Consider the following 20754-nt stretch of genomic DNA (forward strand, 5'->3'; position numbering starts at 1 on the left):
ATAGCTACAATGGTCAAGTAAACCAACAGACAAGGAACACGTTTGAGTGTTAGGCTTTTAAAACCACATGAAGGGGATTTGTTTTTTAAAATTAAATCTTAAATTGTTTTAACAAATGCAATAAAATGTGCCCATTCATATGTGTACCCTTTCTGACTTAAATATTTTATGGCTTACACCCCCTAATTTCTCATAAAAATGTATGCATCTCAAGAGTAGGATCAAATACTATTGTAGAACACAGAAAATGTGTAATAAAAGTTTTCAGACTTGCCCTCAACAAACTCTCCTGTCACTGGACAGTAATGAATGTATATTCAAGAAACAAAAAAGATCAAGGCCCTTTAACTCTAAAACTGAACACTTCCCTCGCCACAGATATACTAAGGAATCTATGACAAAGTGCCATAGGCTTGGCAGAGACGTCTGAGAAGACCTGTGCCTGCACTTTTTCTTCTACGTCTCCTCCTTTTAAAAATAATTCCTGAGATAACATTGCACTGTAAACTAAGGAGAAAGATGTAGCTGAAAGTTTTGCTACATGTACAATAACCACTGTCTCTCTCTCTGGGATGAATTCTTAGATATGGAGAATAAGGCTCCAGGCTGAATCAATTTCTAAAATGATTCTGTGGATGACAAATAATATTCTGCAACAGTAGGTTTTCTCATAGTGAAGACACTTATGGGGTTTCTCTTTGGTATGCATGATCAGATGTAGAGGAAGATGTTTTCTCTGGCAAAATATTTGCTTCAGTGGTTACATTCAAAAAATCTTTCCCTAAAAGGAGTTCTCGAAGGGTAACTGAAGTTTGTCCACTTGCAAAAGGTCTTCCCACATCTGTTACACTAACAGGGTTTCTCCCAGTATGCATCCTTTGGTGCTGAGTGAGGGATGAGCTGCGACTGAAGGCCTTTCCACATTCACTGCACTTATAGGGCTTCTCTCCAGTGTGGATAATGGCATGTCGAATAAGGTTTGTGCTCCAGCAAAAAGATTTCCCACACTCGACACATTCATAAGGCTTCTCTCCACTATGAATACGCTTGTGCCTAGTGAGGCCTGACATGCGGGTGAAGGCCTTTCCACATTCCACGCACTCATAGGGCTTCTCTCCAGTATGGATGCTGAAGTGTCGAATAAGGTCTTTCCGATTGCTAAAGGCTTTTCCACATTCTTTGCACTCAAAAGGTTTCTCTCCAGTGTGGGCCCTTTTATGCAGGATAAAAGTAGAGCAGTGAGTGAAGGCCTTTCCACATTCACTGCACACAAAGGGCTTCTCCCCAGTGTGAATCCGTTGGTGCCTCTTGAGGTATGACCTGTGGTTGAAGGCCTTCCCACACTCAAGGCACTCAAAGGGCTTCTCCCCAGTATGGATGACATAGTGGTGAATCAGGGCTGCACTCTCCAAAAAGACTTTTCCACATTCACTACACTCATAGGGCTTCTCCCCTGTGTGAGTCTGCTGGTGCCACATGAGGTATGACCTATGTTTGAAGACCTTGCCACACTCCAAACACTCATAGGGATTCTCACCACTGTGAACAACATAGTGTCGAAGAAAACCTGGCCTATGTCGAAAGACTTGTCCACACTCTGTGCACACAAAGGATTTTTCTCCAGTGTGTCTCCTATTATGCAAAACAAAATTGGATCGGTGAGTGAAGGCCTTTCCACATTCACTGCACTTATAAGGCTTCTCTCCACTGTGAATCCGCTGGTGCTGGGTAAGGTATGACTTGCGGTTGAAGGCCTTTCCACACTCCATGCACTCATATGGCCTCTCCCCAGTGTGGATCATGTGATGTTGCAGGAGATGTGTGCTCTTAATAAAGGTTTTCCCACATTCTGTGCATTCATAGGGCTTTACTCCAGAGTGAATTTTCTCATGTCCAGCAAGGAGGTGTTTTTTATTAAATACTTTCCCGCATTCACTGCATTTAAAACTATTTTCTTCTTCCTGAATCATGGGATCTTTACCTGAACCACATGAGTTATGGTTATGAACTATATGTCCTGGAGAGATGTGCTCCTGTACAATTCTTGAAGATACACTACTGACTGTACCTAAACCAATGTGTTCAGGGCTCATTTTCCCAGGAAACTTCTTCTGGGGATCTATACTCGGTCTCAGATGTCCTCCCTGCATTTTCCGTATCTCATCCTGATCCTTGGCTTGCCCCAAATGGGAGCTCGCTGAAGCTTCTTGTATTAGTGGTCCCTGGAGCGAGAAACCCACAGACAAGGCTGGCTCACAAGCAGTAGGTTCTGTGGTCTTAGATTTTCCTTTATCACCTGAAAGAAATCCAACACAAAAAAGGGCCTGTTAATAAAGACAACATAGAAAAAACAAAATCACTATTTCCATGAAAAACAAAAGAGGAAAATACTACCTCTGTGTCTGTTATGTATCTTTGAAACATGGGTTTGTAAATTTCCTTCTCTCCTGGTCCTTAGACTTGGATATCCTAAAAGGGTTAAAAAAGTAACTCTAGGAGGAGAGGATGGGTCAGAAGACAATGAGTCTATAGTGGAGTTACTTTCACAACTCCAGAATGGACAAGAGTGGACAAAGTAATAATGATACTGTGTGTACTAAGTTTCCTCTAAGCGAAGACATTTCATGTGGCCACAAGAACATGAGGAAGGGGCACCTAATGCAGTCCATAAAGAAGTCGGGAAATGTATAATAAAAAATGCACTCCCCTCAAATAAGCTTGGCTTTTGTCTAAAGTTGTGGAAAGTAACCTCAAAACATTGGGTATTTCTAAAATATCTTTTGTATTCATGGTGAGCTCCAAGTTACGTGACAGTGAAGGTCATATGATCACTGCCATTCTCAAAACAGAGCTCATAAAGTGAGAGGTAAGCAGGAACTGGCTTACCAGGAATTGTCTTCATTAACAATATGATCTGATAATTCTACTCAAATCCATATATAAATTTAGTATAATTCTCTGTAAAATACCAACTGTATTTAATCATGGAACTTGACAATCTAGTAAATTAAGTAAATGAAACTACACAAACTGGCTAGTCACATTGGGAATGAAAATAATTGCATTGCTATCTCACTATATACTCTAAATCAATCTCACTGATAAAAATGCCAAATGCTGAGTTTTAAAACTTTTACAATAAAACACATAAAAATATACTTTTAAAATATTGGGGTAGGCCAGGCACGGTGGCTCAAGTCTGTAGTTCCAGCACTTTGGGAGGCCGAGGTGAGAAGATGGCCTGAGCTCAGGGGTTTGAGACCAGCAAGGACAACTTGATAAGACCTTGTTCTCTACAATAAAAAAATAAAAATTAAAAAAAAATAAGCCAGGCATGGTAGTGCATGCCTGTAGTTCCAGCTACTTGGAAGGCTGAGGTGGAAGGATCACCTGAGCACAGTAGGTTGAGGCTGTGGTGGCCATGAGTGTGCTACTGTACTCCAGCTTAGGCAACAGAATGAGACTCTGACTCGAAAAAAAAAGTTGGGGTAAAGCAGTATTTTTCATACAAGACACAAAACCATTAGTCATAAGAAAAGCCATAAATTAGACTACAGTAAAATAATTTTAATTGAAGAAAAGAAACTTTAAAGAGAATGAAAGGACAAAACAACTAGAATATATCTGCAACATATATAAAAGTATCAGGAATTTACAAAGAATCACTACCAACCAAAAAGAGAAAGATAAGCAAATTAATAGAAAAATCAGCACTTACCATGAAATAATTATTTGCATTTTCACAGAAGAAAATACAAATTGGTCAAAAATCAAAAGTTGCTAAAACTTTTTAGCAATGAAAGAAATGCAAATCAGGAACACATGAGACTAAATCGAGAAGCCTTATACTGATGGAAAATAGAACCTCTCCATACTTCCTAGTGAAGTGCAAATTAAAACAGGACATTTAGAAAACAATGGGATTGATCCTGCAGACTTGAAAATTTGCAGCCAGGTGCGGTGGTTCACACCTATAATTCCAGCACTTTAGGAGGCCGAGGTGAGAGGATTACCTGAGTCCAAGGGGTTGAGACCAGCTTGGGCAGCTTGGTGAGACCTTGTCTCTACAATAAATCAAAAAATTAGCCAGGCATGGTGGTACATGCCTGTGTTTCCAGTTACTTGGGAGGCTGAGGTAGAAGGGTCACCTGAGCCTAGCAAGTTGAGGCCGTGGTGGCTCTGAGTGTGCCACCGCACTCCAGCCTGAGTGACAGAGTGAGACCCTGGCTCAAAAAAAAGAAAAATGCTCAAGTTTCTTACACTTGAAGAAAATAAAACAAATGCTCATGGCTCATGGTGTATTTATGTATTCCACTCCGTGGGCATTTAATTGTTTACATGTTTCATTCTCAAATACAGTGATGGTGTGAACATTCATATATGGAGATGTATTTTTTAAAAATAATGTTTCTTGGATTGAAATGATTGGATTATTGACTGTGCAAACTTTTTTTAAAAAGTAGAGTCATACTGTGTTGCCCAGGCTGGAGTGCAATGGCACACTCAGAGCCACCGTGGCCTCGACTTGCTGGGCTCAGGTGATCCTTCCACCTCAGCCCCAAATGATAATGGCTCACTGAAGCATCAGCCTTCTGAATAACTGGGACTACAGGTGCATGCCACCATGCCAGACTAATTTTTTGACTTTTTTGGTTGAGACAAAGTCTCGCTACATTGCCTAGGCTGGTCTCAAACTCAGGCTCAAGTAATCCTCCAGCCTAGACCTTCCAAATTGGTGGGATTATAAATGTGAGTCACTGTGCCTGGCTTGAGCATATTTTTGATTAGAGAAAGAATGAAGTTACAAAATGAGCAGAATGTTAGTGAAAAAGAACTGTCCATGAAAAGCTGTGATCTGGACTCCGGTGTAGGAACCGGCCATGGCCATGGGTAAGACCTCTTCCACTAGGGGAAAAAAAAGTGCTACAGATATGAGAGGTTGAAGTGAATATTTAAGGGTTGATGATCAAGCAATATAAGGAGGTAGGGTTTAATTTCAACACGAAAACTTGCTGCCACATCAGTGGTCATATGCTGAGACGTGTGCCTGAGAAATGGTAACTGGCAGGATGACTAAATGTTCGAACTGATGGAGATGGAATGCCTAGTTCCTATGGGTAAAATGTGAGGAGAACTGGTGTTTCTGGAAAAGGGTATGACTCCCCCTTTTCTGTCAATTCTCTGCTAACATGAGGATGTCAGCACAATCTTAAAGCTATAGGGTGATGACAGAAGGAACTCGAGTCTCTGAATAACTGTGGTACAAAGTTTCCCATTGACTCACACATGATATGAGTGAGAAAAAGAGTTTTTACTAGCTGAACTACTGAGATTCTGCAGTTTGTCTGATACAGCAGCTAGCATTCACTTAGCCAAGCTTAAATACAAAGACTTAAGATTATGTAACTTCACTAGGGCCACAGAGTTGGTGATCAGTAAGTCAGGTTTCAAGTCTACACAGTTGGAGCTATGAGAGAAATTTTAGTTTATAAACCTCACTTCTCACCAGGAGTGGTAACAGGTATTATGGGGCTGGGAGGACAAAGGAAACATGAATCAAAGGGGTTTATAGCTCCCAAACCACGGGTTTCTCCCACAGTGAGAACTTCCCAAGAGATTAAAGGACCAGTGAGTGATCTCCAGGCCTCAAACCTACAGGGATATCCATCTGTCCAGATCTTGGCTCCTACCTGGACAGGTGCCTTGGAAGAGATCCTTCTTGTTGGTCCATAATTCCTGCCCATGCTCTAGCTGGCAGATCAGATCAGGTCTGGGAACAGGAAACCCTGTTTGAGGGTAAATAAATAGATACATGGATTTTGGTGAAAAGAAATAAAGACCCTCAATCTAGTCTGGGTCTTTAGGATAAAGATCAGACCAGAATGAAGCTGCTTTCATTGATGCAAATAACAAACTGGCATGTGACCTGGAAACCAAGAGCAGGTCATGCCATGCAGCCATGGAATTTTTACTGTTAATAATAGGTCAAAAACTAGTATTTACAGAATATAACCACATCCAAAAACCATGCCAAAATATTTATCTTTTTGAGTCAGAGTCTCACTCTGTCATCTAGACTGGAGTGCAGTCACAGTCACTGCAGCCTTGACCTGCTGGGCTCAGGTAATCCTTCTGCTTCAGCCTTCCAAGTAGCTGGAACTACAGTCGTGCACCACCATGTCCAGCTAATTTTTTTATTTATGTAGCGATAAGGTCTTGCCATGTTGCCCCAGGTGTGAGCCACTGCACCTGGCTTTGATTTTTTGATTCACTGTACAGATGAGTCTCACCATGTTGTTCAGGTTGATCTCGAACCCCTGAGCTCAGACAATCCTCTTGCCTCTACCTCCCAAAGTGCTGGGATTACAGGTGTGAGCCACCGTGGCTGGCTGTGCCAAACAATTTAAATGCATTATGTCCTTTTAAAATCGGGCCAAGCTTGGTGGCTCAGCCTGTAATCCCAACACTTTGGGAGGCTGAGACGAGTGGATTGCCTGAGTCTGCAGGTTCGAGTCCAGCCTGGGTAACTTGGTGAGACATCTCTACAATAAAAAAAAATAAAAAATTAGCCAGGTGTGGTAGCATGCACCTGTAGTTCCAGCTACTTGGAAGGCTGAGTCGGAAGGATCGCCTAAGCCCAGCAGGTCAATGCTGGGGTGGTTGTGAGTGTGTCACTGCACCCCAGCCTGGGTTACAGAGTAAGACTCCAACTCTAAAAAAAAATAAGAAATAAAATTGAACAACACTTATGGAATTCCTTAGAAAAACTGACATACCTTATTTTTTTATTTTTTGAGTTGGAGTCTCACTCCATCACCCAGGTTGTTGTCCACATCTATAATCCCACCACTTTGGGAAGCAGAGGTGAGAGGAATGCCTGAGCCCAGGGGTTCGAGACCAGCACGAGCAACATGGCAAGACCTAGTCTCTACAGTAAGTCAAAAAATTAGCCCGGCGTGGTAGTGCATGCCTGTGAGTCCAGCTACTTGAAAGGCTGAAGCAGAAGGATCGCCTAAGCCCAGCAGGTCCAGCCTGGGTGACAGAGTGAGACTCCAACTCAAAAAAAAAAAAAAAAGAGGAATTCAGTTTTCAATTAAACTTTGGAATAATGGGACAGTCCCTTTCCCAAAACTAACTGAGGAGACGAGGACCGCGTACACACAAGTTACAATGTTATACAAACGTTTATAGGAACATCGTGACATGACCAATGTATGTCATTTAAAAAGTTTCACAAACTTCTTGGACCCTCACTGGCATCCAGATGTCTTCACTCTTCGGCCACCTCTTGAACTTAATCCTCTCTTCCTCCCCCTTCCCTTAACATGAATAGGAGACTGAAATTCAAACGAATGCAAAATTTTTTTTAGGGTGCTCATTCACCATTATCTCAGTTTGTCAGTTCTCTGAATAAAGTCGCTTTCCTTGTCCCAACAATACCTTGTCTCTCGACTTATTGGCTGTTGTACAGTGATACAACCTTGGAATCAGCTAGAAGGCAGACAGTAATTTGCCAAAGAGCACAGAACTGGTGAATGGTCAAGCCAATAAGCCATCTTTGCTCTTTTGCTGTTTAACCACAAACAGATCTGCTCAGAAAGTGTCACGTTTAGGCATGACAACAATGATAATGGTGATGATGGTGACAATAGTACTGGTGGCAGCAGGGATCTCAATGGCTTCCCTGCACACAGTCTGGTTTCCCAGTCGTTGTTCTGAACCCTTTCATACAATAACCCATTTACCCTGGCAATAGCCCTGGGAAGAAGATATGATAATTCCTCATTTGACCAATGAGCACACTGAGGCCCACACAAGTTCAGTAACTTGCGCAGGGCCACACGGTTTTTGAGGAGCAGAGCTGGGGCTGGATACCAGAGATGTGGCTCCAGACCCTGGTCTCCCAAACACCACTCTGAGGAGGAAAACAAGAGTAACATAGAGAGTGAGTGGTGGATGGTGGTGAGTCAAAGATGTGAGCCAGAGAACTTGTCCTCAGAGATCAAGGTGAGGGGGAGGTTGCATAACTCTAGATTTCAGCATTTCATGAACCATTAAACATCTAGAAAACTGAATGTCCCACAGTAATTTGGGTACCTAAGAACATTTACAGCAATATCAACAGCACCCACTCTCATTAACATGTCACAAAACGATGACTTTTACATTAAAACAATTTTGAAAACCCACAAAGGATAGCTTCATAAACTAACGTACATCTTCTAAACCGAGTAAGTTTAGGTTGATGTCACACTCAAGACAGGGATTATTATTTTCCTGACTTTGCTTAGAACATCTTGGAGGCTTTTTAGACTTTGGGAGAGAAGGCTCCACTCAGGACTAAGTAATTTCTAGGACAATGAACAACTCCCCTGGAAACAAGCATATGCCTTTCGAGTGCAAATCACCCAATCCAGAACCACACTCCCAACCACATCTTTATCAAACTCTCCCTGTCCTAAATCAACCCAGGGCCAAATGCTATAGAGATAGCCTCAAGACTCCAAATCTCACTGAAATTACTCAAACCAACCAATCCCTGCCCTGTCTTGTCTTTCCAGAAGAAACCCCAATTAAAAGCTATGGTCTATGCTTTCCCCTCCCCTCTGCTTTCATGAGGTCCCTGCACAGGGTGACATGCCCTCTTCTTTCATGAACTATAAAAAACATTTCCGTGTTATTAACCTCTCTGTGTTAATTAAGTCATTAAGTCACCACTATAAATTAAAGTCTTGTGGTCACAATCAATATAACTGTACACCAAGCAGAGTGGCTAGAGTTCAAGGGAAGGCCAGCTGTCAGATTACTAAGGGACTGCCAGGGGTTTCCAACCTAGAGTTTTGTAGGAGTCCTAAAGGAGTGCTCCTCGGGTCCTTCCATAGTTTAACGGTGCCATTGTCTAGGTCTGCAAGGGTGGTGATTCTCTAGTTGGCACCTGTTCAGGGACAGATAGATCTTATCAGTATACTTTTCCAAGATATACCTAGTGTCTGGGATGCTGATCCAAGGAGCTGTTAGAATAACTGGTTAATGTACAAGGCTGAGGCTTTCTGCAAAAGGAAGTGAAGAGGCTTTCTATGATAGCCTATGTTGGGATATGAGTCTGATCAACAGAGTGGACAACACAAAAGTCACTGGTGGGCTGCTAAACTGAGTTATTTTCTTCTCCCATTCTATAAGAGATTAACTGCACTGGTTTGCACTTTTAGAGGGGGAACTGATTATACCAGGGAGAGGCTGTTGCCTAGAGGCACAAAGCCCCTTCTCCTACTTCCCCTTAATTATCCAGAGACAGAAACTAAAATCCACTGCTTCAGGAGACTAAAAGCCTAAAACACCACCACAAAAACAAGAGAAAAAATCTGTGGCTGTAGTCAGTTGCAAGCCCATGGGAGAGGGGGAAAAAAGAAAGCAAATTTTAAACTTTAAGTACCATGCAAATACCAGATCTAGCAAACATAACACTAGTCCTAGATTATTTAGCCTTAAAACCCATAACAACAAAAATAAACTCCTAAATACAAGAGAAAATAAAAGATTAACTAAATAAATTATATAAATACTGTATTTCCTTAGTACCCATGGGAATACAAATATTTTAATATAGAAGTAAATTGTATCAATGTCCATAATTTGGCCCAGATGGAAATCCAGGATTTATATACTAAAAACTTACTGGCCGGGTGCGGTGGCTCAAGCCTGTAGTCCCAGCACTTTGGGAGGCCGAAGCAAGAGGATTGTCTGAGTCCGCAGGTTCGAGTTTAGCCTGGGCAACTTGGCAAGACCTTGTCTCTACAATAAATAAAATTTAGCTGGGCGTGGTAGCACACGTCTGTAGTTCTGGCTACTTGGAAGGTTGAGGTGGAAGGATCTCCTGAGCCCAGGTCAAGGCTGCAGTGGCCGTGAGCGTGCCACTGCACTCCAACCTGGGCAACAGAGTGAGATTCCAACTCAAAAAAAAAAAAAAATTACAATAAGTTATACATGGTTAATAAAAGGAGGTAACTTTAGAAACCTAGAATAAACTTGGCTTACTCTTAGTTTAGACTTTGTGCTTCAGCACAATCATTTTTGCTTAGACTCTACCCCGACACACTTTGAATCTAGCACAGGTTAGACAAAGATAAATTTCAAATAAGCAGGTTTTTGTTTTTTTTTTTAACTTTCCAACCTGACACCAGCATAGCATCACATAATAGATAAAGAAGGAAAACCACAGTAGTTTATGGCCCTGTACAGCTGTCTTTTGGGGACTCTGGACACCTTTTAAGACATGTACCTATTCTATGAGGTCTGCTATCTATGAAGATAAGCAGGTTTTTGAAAGTGTTCAGACATTCCACTGCAGGCCAAGCTGGCAGCCTACTCCACTCCCTCAGCAAATCTCCATCAGATGCAAGACACAGATAAAGCCATTTGGCCAAGGAATTTGTGGATGTCTGTGCTAACGTCTGACAGGTCTCTTGCAGGAAAAATCCCTCTGGGCCCAAACCCCCAAGTTAATCCAATCAGCTCTTAGTGACCTATGTGGCACAGACAGCCCACCACCAGGACAGCAATCATGTGACTAACCCACCCATCTGCCTGCTGTCCACCACCTGAAGTCAGTACCTGCGCTTACGTGCCCCTTCGGAATGACGTGAAACAGACCACCACCCAATCACCTTAATGACCTTCCCCCATCCAAGGGAAATAGTTAAAAGGACTCAACTGTCAGCAGCCATTTTGTCATTGCCAGAACACAGCCGCTATTGCCTTAAATGCTCCGGCTCAGTTATACCTGAAATCCCACTAAATTTAAACATTTTGTTCCCCATCATAAAAACTCACAAAAAAGGGATACATCTCACTTTAACTGTAGCCTTGTCTAAATTTCCCAGTCATAGAACCCATTGCCCTAAAACAGTCCCCGTAGATGCTGATCAATAAATTTTAAAAAATCTAATTAATAAAGGGGTGAAGCTGGGCTCGGTGGCTCAGCCTGTAATCCCGCGCCTTTGGGAAGCTGAGGTGAGTGGACTGCCTGAGCCCGCGGGTTCGAGACCCGCCTGGGCAGCGAGACCTCATCTCTACAATAAATCAAAAAATCAGCCGGGTGTGGTAGCGCATACCTGTAATTCCGGCTACTCGGAAGGCTGAGGTGGAAGGATTGCTGGAGCCCAGCAGGTCGAGGCTGCGGTGGCCGGGAGTGGCCACTGCACTCTAGCCTGGGCGACAGAGTGAGACTCCAACTCAAAAAAAAAAAAGGGGTGATTCTTCTTACTGCTTCTCCACAGCTCAATTGTCCTTAAACCTGGGAAAAATAAGGGGCACCTCACGGTTGACTTAATACAACCATAATACTGTGTTCTAATCCATTAGGATCCCCATTATAAACTGAATTATGTTTCCCCAAATTTCCTATGTTGAAGCCCTACGGCCTCAAAGTGACTGTACTTGGAGATGGGGCATTCAAGAAGATAATCAAGGTTAAATGAAGCCATAAGGTAGGGCCCTAATATGACACAATTGGTGTCCTTAGAAGTACAAAAGAGGGCCTCTTTCTCTAATGGTTACAAAAGGACATGTGAGGACACAGCAAGAAGGGGGCCAGGAAGAGGGCCCTCAGCAGAAACAGACTGGCCAGCATTCTAATCCAGAATTTCTAGCCTCCAGAATTGTGAAAAAATAAATTTCTGTAATTTAAGTCACCCAGTCTATGGTATTTTGAATGGCAGCCCGAGCTAATCCAGTCTCCACACCCAATATCATTAAAATTACTAACTGTACCTAATCAACAAGGAAATAGTTTAGTCTTATAAATTTAACTAACATATTCTGTTGAGTGCCTATCTCAACAGACTCTCAGCCCCAGTTTGCCTTCACCTCCTAAAGGTTACAATATACCTTTTACAGGCTACCTACAGGGTTCCTTAACAGCTTTGTCACTCTATACGATCTTGAAATACCGTCCTTAACTACATCTTCCTTTCTCCAGGGTGATAACACCGTTCTCTAAGGAGATTCATTTGACACACTCATTATGGAAAAGTCTGGTGTCTTTTAGTCCTTTCGGGGTTTAGTTACAACATTTTCCTCATTTATAAATTTTTCTCAATCTTACTGATTTGATACTTACCAGTCAACCCACCTTAAATGGGGCTCCCACAAAAAAATAATCTGGCCAGGTGCTGTTACTCATGCCTGTAATCCCAACACTTTAGGAAGCTGAGGTGGGAGGATAACCTAAGACCAGAAGTTCAAGATCAGTTTAGGCAACAAAGTGAGACACCTGTCTCTATTAAAAATTATCTGGGTGTGGTGGCATGCACCTGTAGTCACAACTATTCGGGAGGCTGAAGGAGGAGGATCACCTGAGCATAGCCATGAGCCATAATTGTGCCACTGCACTCTAGCCTGGGTGTCTCAAAAAAACACAAAAAACCAAACCAAACAAAACAAAAAAACAAAACTAAAATCTGTCCAAATTAAAATCATCATACCCTTAGAGACTCCTTCACTAAAGACACTTAGGCAAACTCTTCTTATCCTTCCTGGAGTCTCTGGCCCACTTTAATGGCCTTAAGTTGCTCAACGGCTCCTAATGCAAAAAACTGCTTTCCCTGCCCTGTGATATACACCAGTATAACAACAGTTATTGACTATATCCTTGGCTTTCCTGAAATCTGAGTCTGGGATGCTACCCATCCCCCACTTATTATGGTTTAAATTATGGAAACAGCACCCCACAAACTTGGTGTGGCTAGTGAGGCCTCCTTAAGACAAAATGGAATAAAACATGGGCCCTCTCCTATGTTCCCCCTGATGGAGACAGCAGCCTCCCCTGGCCTCAGTCTCTTACCATATGCCTATATATTATAGACGCCCCTTCCCCAAACCACATGGCTACCTGGAAAGCCCCTTGGCATTAAGTGAGTGAATAATGGGAGTTTGTAGACTATGGGTTAGAACTTTTAACCATCAGACATGAAGGATCTCAGTTGGTAGAATGTTGCTATTTTCTATCCCTTAGCCAGAATGTCTCTGAGAAAGGATGGGACCCAAGGAACAACACGCTTGATCAAACTTCATGAAGTCATGTTGGCAGTGAATGCCCTTAAAATTAATTATATAAACTGTTGGGCCACTGCCTAAAAATTGGCTCCTTCAGAATAAAGAATTCTGGGAATCACTTCCCTCACAGACAAAAACAAATCAAATCGAATCAAAATCACATATCTCTTCATATACCAAAGTCGTAATACAAAGCCTTGCCAGGACACTCTTTATTCCCTTTGGAGTTACAGACATTGCAGATAATAACCAAGGTACACATTTTACTTCTAGTATACAATATTGGGTTCTCAAAAGAGTCATTCAATGGAACTTTTATGTTCCTAACAGGACCCAAACAGCTGTTTTTTGTTTTTTTGAGTTAGAGTCTCACTCTTGTCACCCAGGCTGGAGTGCAGTGGCACACTCACAGTCACTGCAGCCTCAACCTGCTGGGCTCAGGTGATCCTTCCACCTCAGCCCAAATAGTTGGTTTAAAATGACATAATGGTCTCTTCAAACAACTCCTTTTCCAAATTCAGAAATAAACATACCCCATAAATGAGTCTCTATTTTGCCCAAGGCTTTTAGTTCAGGGTCTCTTGCCTGAATCACACCAAGTTTAAAACTTTTCCCATCATCCTTTCCTATACCTAAAGACTCATTACATATGAGAACCTTTAGTAATGCCTCCCCCACCTATAAATTTTTGAGCTTGCCACCATGCTACAAGGACTGAAAGCCAGATTGAGGGAGCATCTTCTTCTGACACTCATTAACTACAGATTTTGTCCTCTGGGCCAGACAGCTTCTCATCTGATATAGGACCCATTTAAACCTGAATTTCACAAAGTACACCCCCCCCAAAAAAACTCCCAAAACTCATAAACCATATAGTACAGCTGCACACCATTCTATTAAATACTGATCTTACTACTACTGTTTGGATAGTAATAGTTAACAATCAGATTGGCCTAGACCCTCCAAATAAGCCATTGTTCCAACCAAACATGGCAACCCACATCAATTCCAGTGGATATCTATTCAAGTAGGATACCTCAGTCTCAATCCTTAAGACTTTCTCGATTAAAGTAACATAACATAACATAACATAACATCATCCTAGATAGACACTAACACCTCCACCCAAGTGATGCCCATTGACTGCTTCTTCTAAGACACAACCTGGACACAACATTGTTGTTTTCTTTCCTTTGATATTAGGGATTTTATTATGTTGCTATCTGCTTAATCCATGACCCTGGTATATTCCTTGCTCTCTACCAAAAGGAAAATCTGGCAGAGGTTACTACTATCTGTACCATTCTGAAAATGAGCCAGATGGAATAGCTCCCACCTGTAATCCCAGTTACTTGGGAGGCTGAAGTGGGAGGATTGTTTGAGGCCAGTCTAAGTAACATATTGAGACCCCATCTCTAAAAATAAAAATAAGGGCAAACCCCTTGGGTCTGTGGGAGCTTTTCTGTCCTTTCATTAAATGCTGCTTTAAAAGATAAAAAAATAAAATATAAAAAACTAGCCAGGCATGGTGGTGCATACCAGTAGTCTCAGCTACTTGGAAGGCTAAGGTGAAAGGATCACTTAAGCCCAGGAGGTTGAGGCTGCAGTGAACTATGATTGTGCCACTGCACTCCAGCCTGGGCAACAGAACAAGATCCCATCTCTACATCCTTAAAAAAAAAAAAAAAAAAAAGGAGACTATTGTTTTCCCCAGGAGGCACCTGCCTCGTATCAGTGTACCCCTCGGTCCTCAGGGGAAAGGACGACCCATTTCCCACTGCCTTCTGCTACTTCCCTACAGCTTTCTGATATGGCCTCCTGCCTTGTGTCTCTACCATAACCACTCTTTCCTCTCAGCTACATGCAAATACTACAAAACACACACACACAAATTTTATACTTTTAGCACACCTTACAACTCCAAGATATTGTTAAGAGAACCCCCAAAATTTCAGATCTATTTTCTTATGCCATATAAATGGAAAACTTAGTTATGGCCTGTCTTAGTAACATCTTATACTTCTACTTGTGTTCTTCCCTTTTAATCTTGTAATAAAATGCTTTCCTGTGCTGTTTACGTCAATATACGCCTTACTTCACACACACAAAAAATCAGTCCACAATCAGCTGGGTAGAGTGGCTCACCTGAAATCCCAGCACTTTGGGAGGCCAATGGGAGGACAGATTGAGCCCAGGAGTTCAAGACAAGGCTAGGCAACATAGTGAGACCCGGTCTCTAACAAAAAAACTTAAAAATAAGCTGGGTCCTTCAGCTACTCAGGACGCTGAGGCAGAAGGATCGCCTGAGTCCAGGAAACTGAGGCTGCGGTGAGCCATGATTATGCCACTGCATTCCAGCCTGGGTGACAGAATGAAATCCCAACTAAAACAAAAACAAAACAAAATCCAAAAAACTCCACTATCATTGCCCCTATGTTTCCTTAATATGATGTCAAAACGTCAGAGGATCAACTGTATCAATCATATTTTAAAAAATTTTTATTTTATGCTTTGATATTTTGGGATCCTTATAGACCTGGAAAGAGAATGTCCCTCCCCAGGGTTAGCTGATTTCTTTTTTTTTTTTTTGAGTTGGAGTCTCACTTTGTTGCCCAGACTGGAGTGCATTGGCCGCTCCCGGCCACCGCAGCCTCGACCCGCTGGGCTCCAGCGATCCTTCCACCTCAGCCTTCCGAGAAGCTGGAACTACAGGTGCGCGCTACCACGCCCGGCTGATTTTTTTTTTTTTTTGAGTTGGAGTCTCACTCTGTCACCCAGACTGGAGTGCAGTGGCTGCTTCCGGCCACCGCAGCCTTGATTTGCTGGGCTCCGGCGATCCTTCCGCCTCAGCCTTCTGAGTAGCCGGAATTACAGGCGTGCGCTACCACGCCCGGCTGATATTTTGATTTATTGTAGAGATGAGGTCTCGCCGCCCAGGCGGGTCTTGAACCTGCGGGCTCAGGCAATCCACTCACCTCAGCCTCCCAAAGGTGTGGGATTACAGGCTGAGCCATCGAGCCCGGCTTGATTTTTTGATTTATTGTAGAGATGAGGTCTCACCAAGTTGCCCAGGCGGGTCTCGAAGGGCTAGCTGATTTCTAAAGATATCAATTTACCTAAGAGTACTGCTTTCATAAGCAAACCAACCAAAGTCATACTCTCAATCACCTTCTTTAACTTAAATATGAAGGCAGTATTTCTCCAGCAATAAATATACCAAGGCAGATACCATACAACTAGAGACAGTGTCCCTAATGACCCTAAGTTGACTGAAAATATTCAAAATAGCCATACCTGTGCTGCTGACACTGCCCTGTCTTTTCTTTTCCACAGAAATCTCCATACAGCCCATAGCCTATCCTTTCCCCTCCCTTGTGCTTTTCCCTGCTGATCAAAGCTGGTGCTTCTTCACACGGCCTTCTGTAAGGTGGCATGCCCCCTTCTCTCACTCAAGAGCTGCAAGTAGTACATTCTTCTTTCAACAACATTCACTTCTTTTTGTGCATCAGCTCACCAGAGTCGACTTCCAGGCTCAAGTGATCCTCCTGCCTTAGTTTCCCAAAAAGCTAGGATTACGGATATGTGATACCACACCCAGCTAACTTTTTTTATTTTTTGAAGAGAGGAGGTCTCACTGTGTTATCCAGACTGGTTTCAAACTCCTGGGCTCAAGCAATCCTTCCTCCTCAGCCTCCCAAAGTGCTGGGACTACCCGCATGAGCCACCACGCCCAGCCATAGCATTCACTTCTCAATGTTGACATTGCAACACTTCTATAAATTAAAATCCTGTGAGCTCATACAACAAGGATATTGTGATAATAAAATGAGAGAAAGCTAAGCATGGTGGCTTATACCTGTAATCCAAGTACTTTGGGAAGATGAAGTAAGAGGATTGCTTGAGACCAAGAGTTTAAGGCCAGCCTGGGCAACACAGTAACTGTATCTCTACAAAAACAAAACAAAACAAAAAAAACTATTAATAAATGAGTGGAGCACAAACAGTGCCTGGCACAGACCTAACATCCAATGAGTGCTCCGGGGAAGTGTCCAAGCACCTGCTGAATGGGGTTTCTCAACCTCAGCACAACTGATGCAAAGGTCCAGATAATTTTGCTCTGTGGGGATTTTGGAAAGAAGAGAGGATCTGTCTTTTGCATTACAAAGATGTTTAGCAGCATTATAGGTCTCTACCCATTAGATGCCGATAGCATCAACCCAGTTTTTTTGTTTTTGTTTTTGAGTTGGAGTCTCACTCTGTCACCCAGACTGGAGTGCGGTGGCACGCTCCCGGCTACTGCAGCCTCGACCTGGTGGGCTCCAGCGATCCTTCCGCCTCAGCCTTCCAAGTAGCTGAACTACAGGTGTGAACTACCACACCTGGCTAATTTTTGATTTACTATAGAGACGAGGTCTCACCAAGTTGCCCGGGTAGGTCTCGGTTTTAACAACCAAAAATATCTCCACAAGTTTCTCAGTGTCTACTGAAGTGCAACATTGTCCCTGCTTAAGACCCACTTGCTTAGAAAAACAAATAAGCTAAAAGGAGGAGAGCATGATGAGAGAGGGGACTCTACGAGATATGGTGGTCAGAAAAGAGCTGACTGAAGAGGTGGTGACTCTGCTGATAAGGGGTGGCCATGAGAAATGCTGAGTTACCCTGAGAACACTCACCAAAGAGAACAACAAATCCAATAGGCTGACATGAGTGGGCACTTGGGGAAATAGCAAGAAGCCCAGCAAGGCTAGAACAAAGAAAGCTCAGGATGAAAGGATGTAAAGATGATAAAAAAAAGTCAGTGGGGTTACAGAGAGGACTTTTTAAAATTTCATTATAAGCAGCCTAAATCTATAAAACTTTTTAAACTTTATTTCTTATTGACATATAACATAATGCCAGTTTCCTAAAGATAAGCATATCTTAACCTAAAAACTGAGTTTCAAAAATTATTCTGGATATAAACCTTCCTTTCATCCAAACTGAATGGTTTATGATGATTACCTTCAAGTACAGAACTGTCTAAGCTGGTGTTTCATACTCTTCACCTCTTTGTCATTTGGGGTTGGATAATTCTTTGTTCAGGGGGCTGCCTTATACACTGTGGAATGTTTACCAGCACCTCTAGACTCTACCCACTAAATGCCGGTACCACTCCCACCCCAGCTGTGACAACCAAAAATGACTACAGATGTTGCCAATGTCTCCTGGGGGAGTAAAACGGCCAACTGTTAAGAAGCACTGCTCTAAACTTCTTGGTCCCAGACTTAGGACAGAAGAAATCATGAAGGCCCACAAAAATAAAGAAACCTCATAATTGAGACTGTTGTTTAAAACAATACCTGGTGATATCAAAGGCAAACGCTTCTTGGGGGCCTGCCTTACCCCTTTTCCCGCCATCTCCTGACACCGCTAACTTAACTATGGAATAGATATGTGAGCCAACCAGGCCCACTCAGTCAGATTCCTCTCTGGAACTTGAAAATAGAACCTCAGATAGATGCCAGATGACAGTGGGCACTGGGTATGAGATTCAAGGAATGATGGGCTATGGGGTGCAGGGATCAACATTTGCTGACTCAAAAGCCAGAGAAAGACAAGGAATCTGGGAGGGTCACACAGAGTAAGGACTAGGATGGGTACTCCTGCACAACCTTGCTAAGGCAGGAAAGGCCATACAGAACAATGACGTGAGCAGACCCAGAGAGAGAAGCCAGGACACAACTGAAGTGGTTTTCAGTTTCTACCACAGTGTCTTATAATGTGCAGCTAGAAATTCCACCTTTGGGTTCTATAAAACACCCCATTTCCTTCCTCTACCTTCTCAGAGGGTAACGTTTCTTACCCAGAGACAAAAGGAGACCAGACAAGTAGAAGCAAGTCTAGAAAATAACTGAAGCTGAGGGAAGGAGGCAAGGCAGGTTCCAGAGGTCTTCTTGACCAGCCAGGCCTGGAGTCAGAGGGTGTAATGAAGGAGGCAGCAGGTCCCCTGCATGGTGGAGGGAGGAGACCTTACCTAGAGATACTAGAAGCCCACAGTTTTCCAGCATCACCTCCTGGTACAGGGTACGTTGAGCTAGGTCCAAATGCCCCCACTCCTCCTGGGTGAAAGTCACAGCCACATCATCAAAGGTCACAGGCACCTGGAAAGTCAAATAGAGGTAGTAGCATTGGCCTTTGGGCTATTTAATATGATCAGATCTTGGCTGCTAAAGGTGCAGAGATATCAAGGCCCAAATCTGAACACTTTCTGAGGGCCTAGCTGTGCTGCAGATGTTGCTTTGGATATAATAACATAAAGAGAAGCTTTCTATGTAGGGGCCAATAGAGCAGGACAATGGAAACATGTGAACTGTGAAATGCAGACAAAAAGTGTTCCAGAATGTCAAAGAAATGAGGAAATAACAGTAACAATGGAAACAGCAGTACCTGAGCCTCAGTAATCCAGCTAGGTACCCGCTCCATACTGAGGGCTTCACATGCTGTGCTAAAGTGATTAAAATCCCCTGTGCTAAAGTAGATTCTTGGGGTATGAATCCAAACTCTTAAAATTGACACTTGCACTGAGCATGGTGGCTCATGCCTGTAACCCCAGCACTTTGGAAGGCAGAGGTGAGAGGATTGCCTGAGCCCACTGGTTCAAGACCAGCCTGAGCAACATGGTGAGACCTAGTTTCTACAATAAGGCAAAAACTTAGCCAAGCGTGGTGGTGTGCATCTGTTTTCAGTTTCTTAGAAGGCTGAGGCAGAAGAATCGCCTTGAGCCCAGGAGGTCAAGGCTGCAGTAGCTGTGATCATGCCACTGTACTCCAGCCTGGGCGGCGGGGTGACTCCCTACTGAAATCAACAACAACAAAAAAACCTGACACTTGCCTGCTGTTACCTCAGAGACATCAATTCATTTCTCTGGGCCTTGATGATATTTAGAGAGCAATTATTTGCCCCAGTATGGTGGCTCATGCCTGCCTGCAACCCCAGTATTTTGGGAAGATGAGGCAGGAGAAATGCTTGAGTCCAGGAGTTAGAGACCAGCCTGGGCAACATAGCAAGACCTTGTCTCTACAAAAAATTTTAAAAATTAGCTTGGCGTGGTGGCACCTGCCCGTAGCCCCAGCTACTCAAGAGACTAAGACAGTATCACCCGAGCCCAAGAGGTCGAGACTGTGGTGAAACCATGATTTTGCCACTGCACTCCAGCTTGGGTGACAGAGTGAGACCCTGTCTCGAAAAAAAAAAAGAGAGAGAAATTATTCAATGCTCAGTGCTTTGAGACTTTTACTAATCCTATCAACACCCTCCTCACATTCATGTCACAGTCAGCGACTTGAGGCTAAGGAAGTTCTAACGATTCACCCAGTCACACATCTTTCCACCATAGGCACATCTGAACATAGGGTTACTTTGGTCCGAGTCTGATAGTGTAACCCCGATACTCCTCCAACACTGAAAAGAATCTAACATAACGAAGTTGTGAAACTCACTTTAACCGTTAAGTCCATTAAAATTATCCCTGAAAATATATCCGTGAACACGGGTAGAAGGAGCCAAGCCCTTGTCACCGACTTAACTCACAACAGAGGCCCTGGAGGGGCTGGCATCTACTTGGGGAATGACAGGGCCTAGACCAGCTCCCCAGGCCCTCTGGTCTCCCCCGGGACTCCACGCGAAATTCCACGATGAACCCTCGGCCTCTTTTTCCTTGCT

General features: G+C 43.1%; 1 protein-coding gene across 1 annotated transcript; it reads right to left on the reverse strand.

Annotated features, from left to right (window-relative positions):
• Window positions 1–335: 335 nt before the first annotated feature.
• Window positions 336–2150, reverse strand: LOC103276067 (zinc finger protein 264). Its single transcript, XM_021706687.1, has one exon. It carries the CDS (start codon window positions 2148–2150, stop codon window positions 684–686), a length of 1467 nt encoding a protein of 488 aa, XP_021562362.1. The 3' UTR covers window positions 336–683.
• Window positions 2151–20754: the final 18604 nt, after the last annotated feature.

This window comes from Carlito syrichta, unplaced genomic scaffold (genome assembly GCF_000164805.1).
Source record: "Carlito syrichta isolate Samal-C Ts95f unplaced genomic scaffold, Tarsius_syrichta-2.0.1 Scaffold315896, whole genome shotgun sequence".
Taxonomy (NCBI): domain Eukaryota; kingdom Metazoa; phylum Chordata; class Mammalia; order Primates; family Tarsiidae; genus Carlito; species Carlito syrichta.

Coding starts and splice junctions, on each gene's coding strand:
- LOC103276067 (XM_021706687.1), bottom strand. CDS start 2,150: ATGCAGGGAGGACATCTGAGACCGAGTATAGATCCCCAGAAGAAGTTT.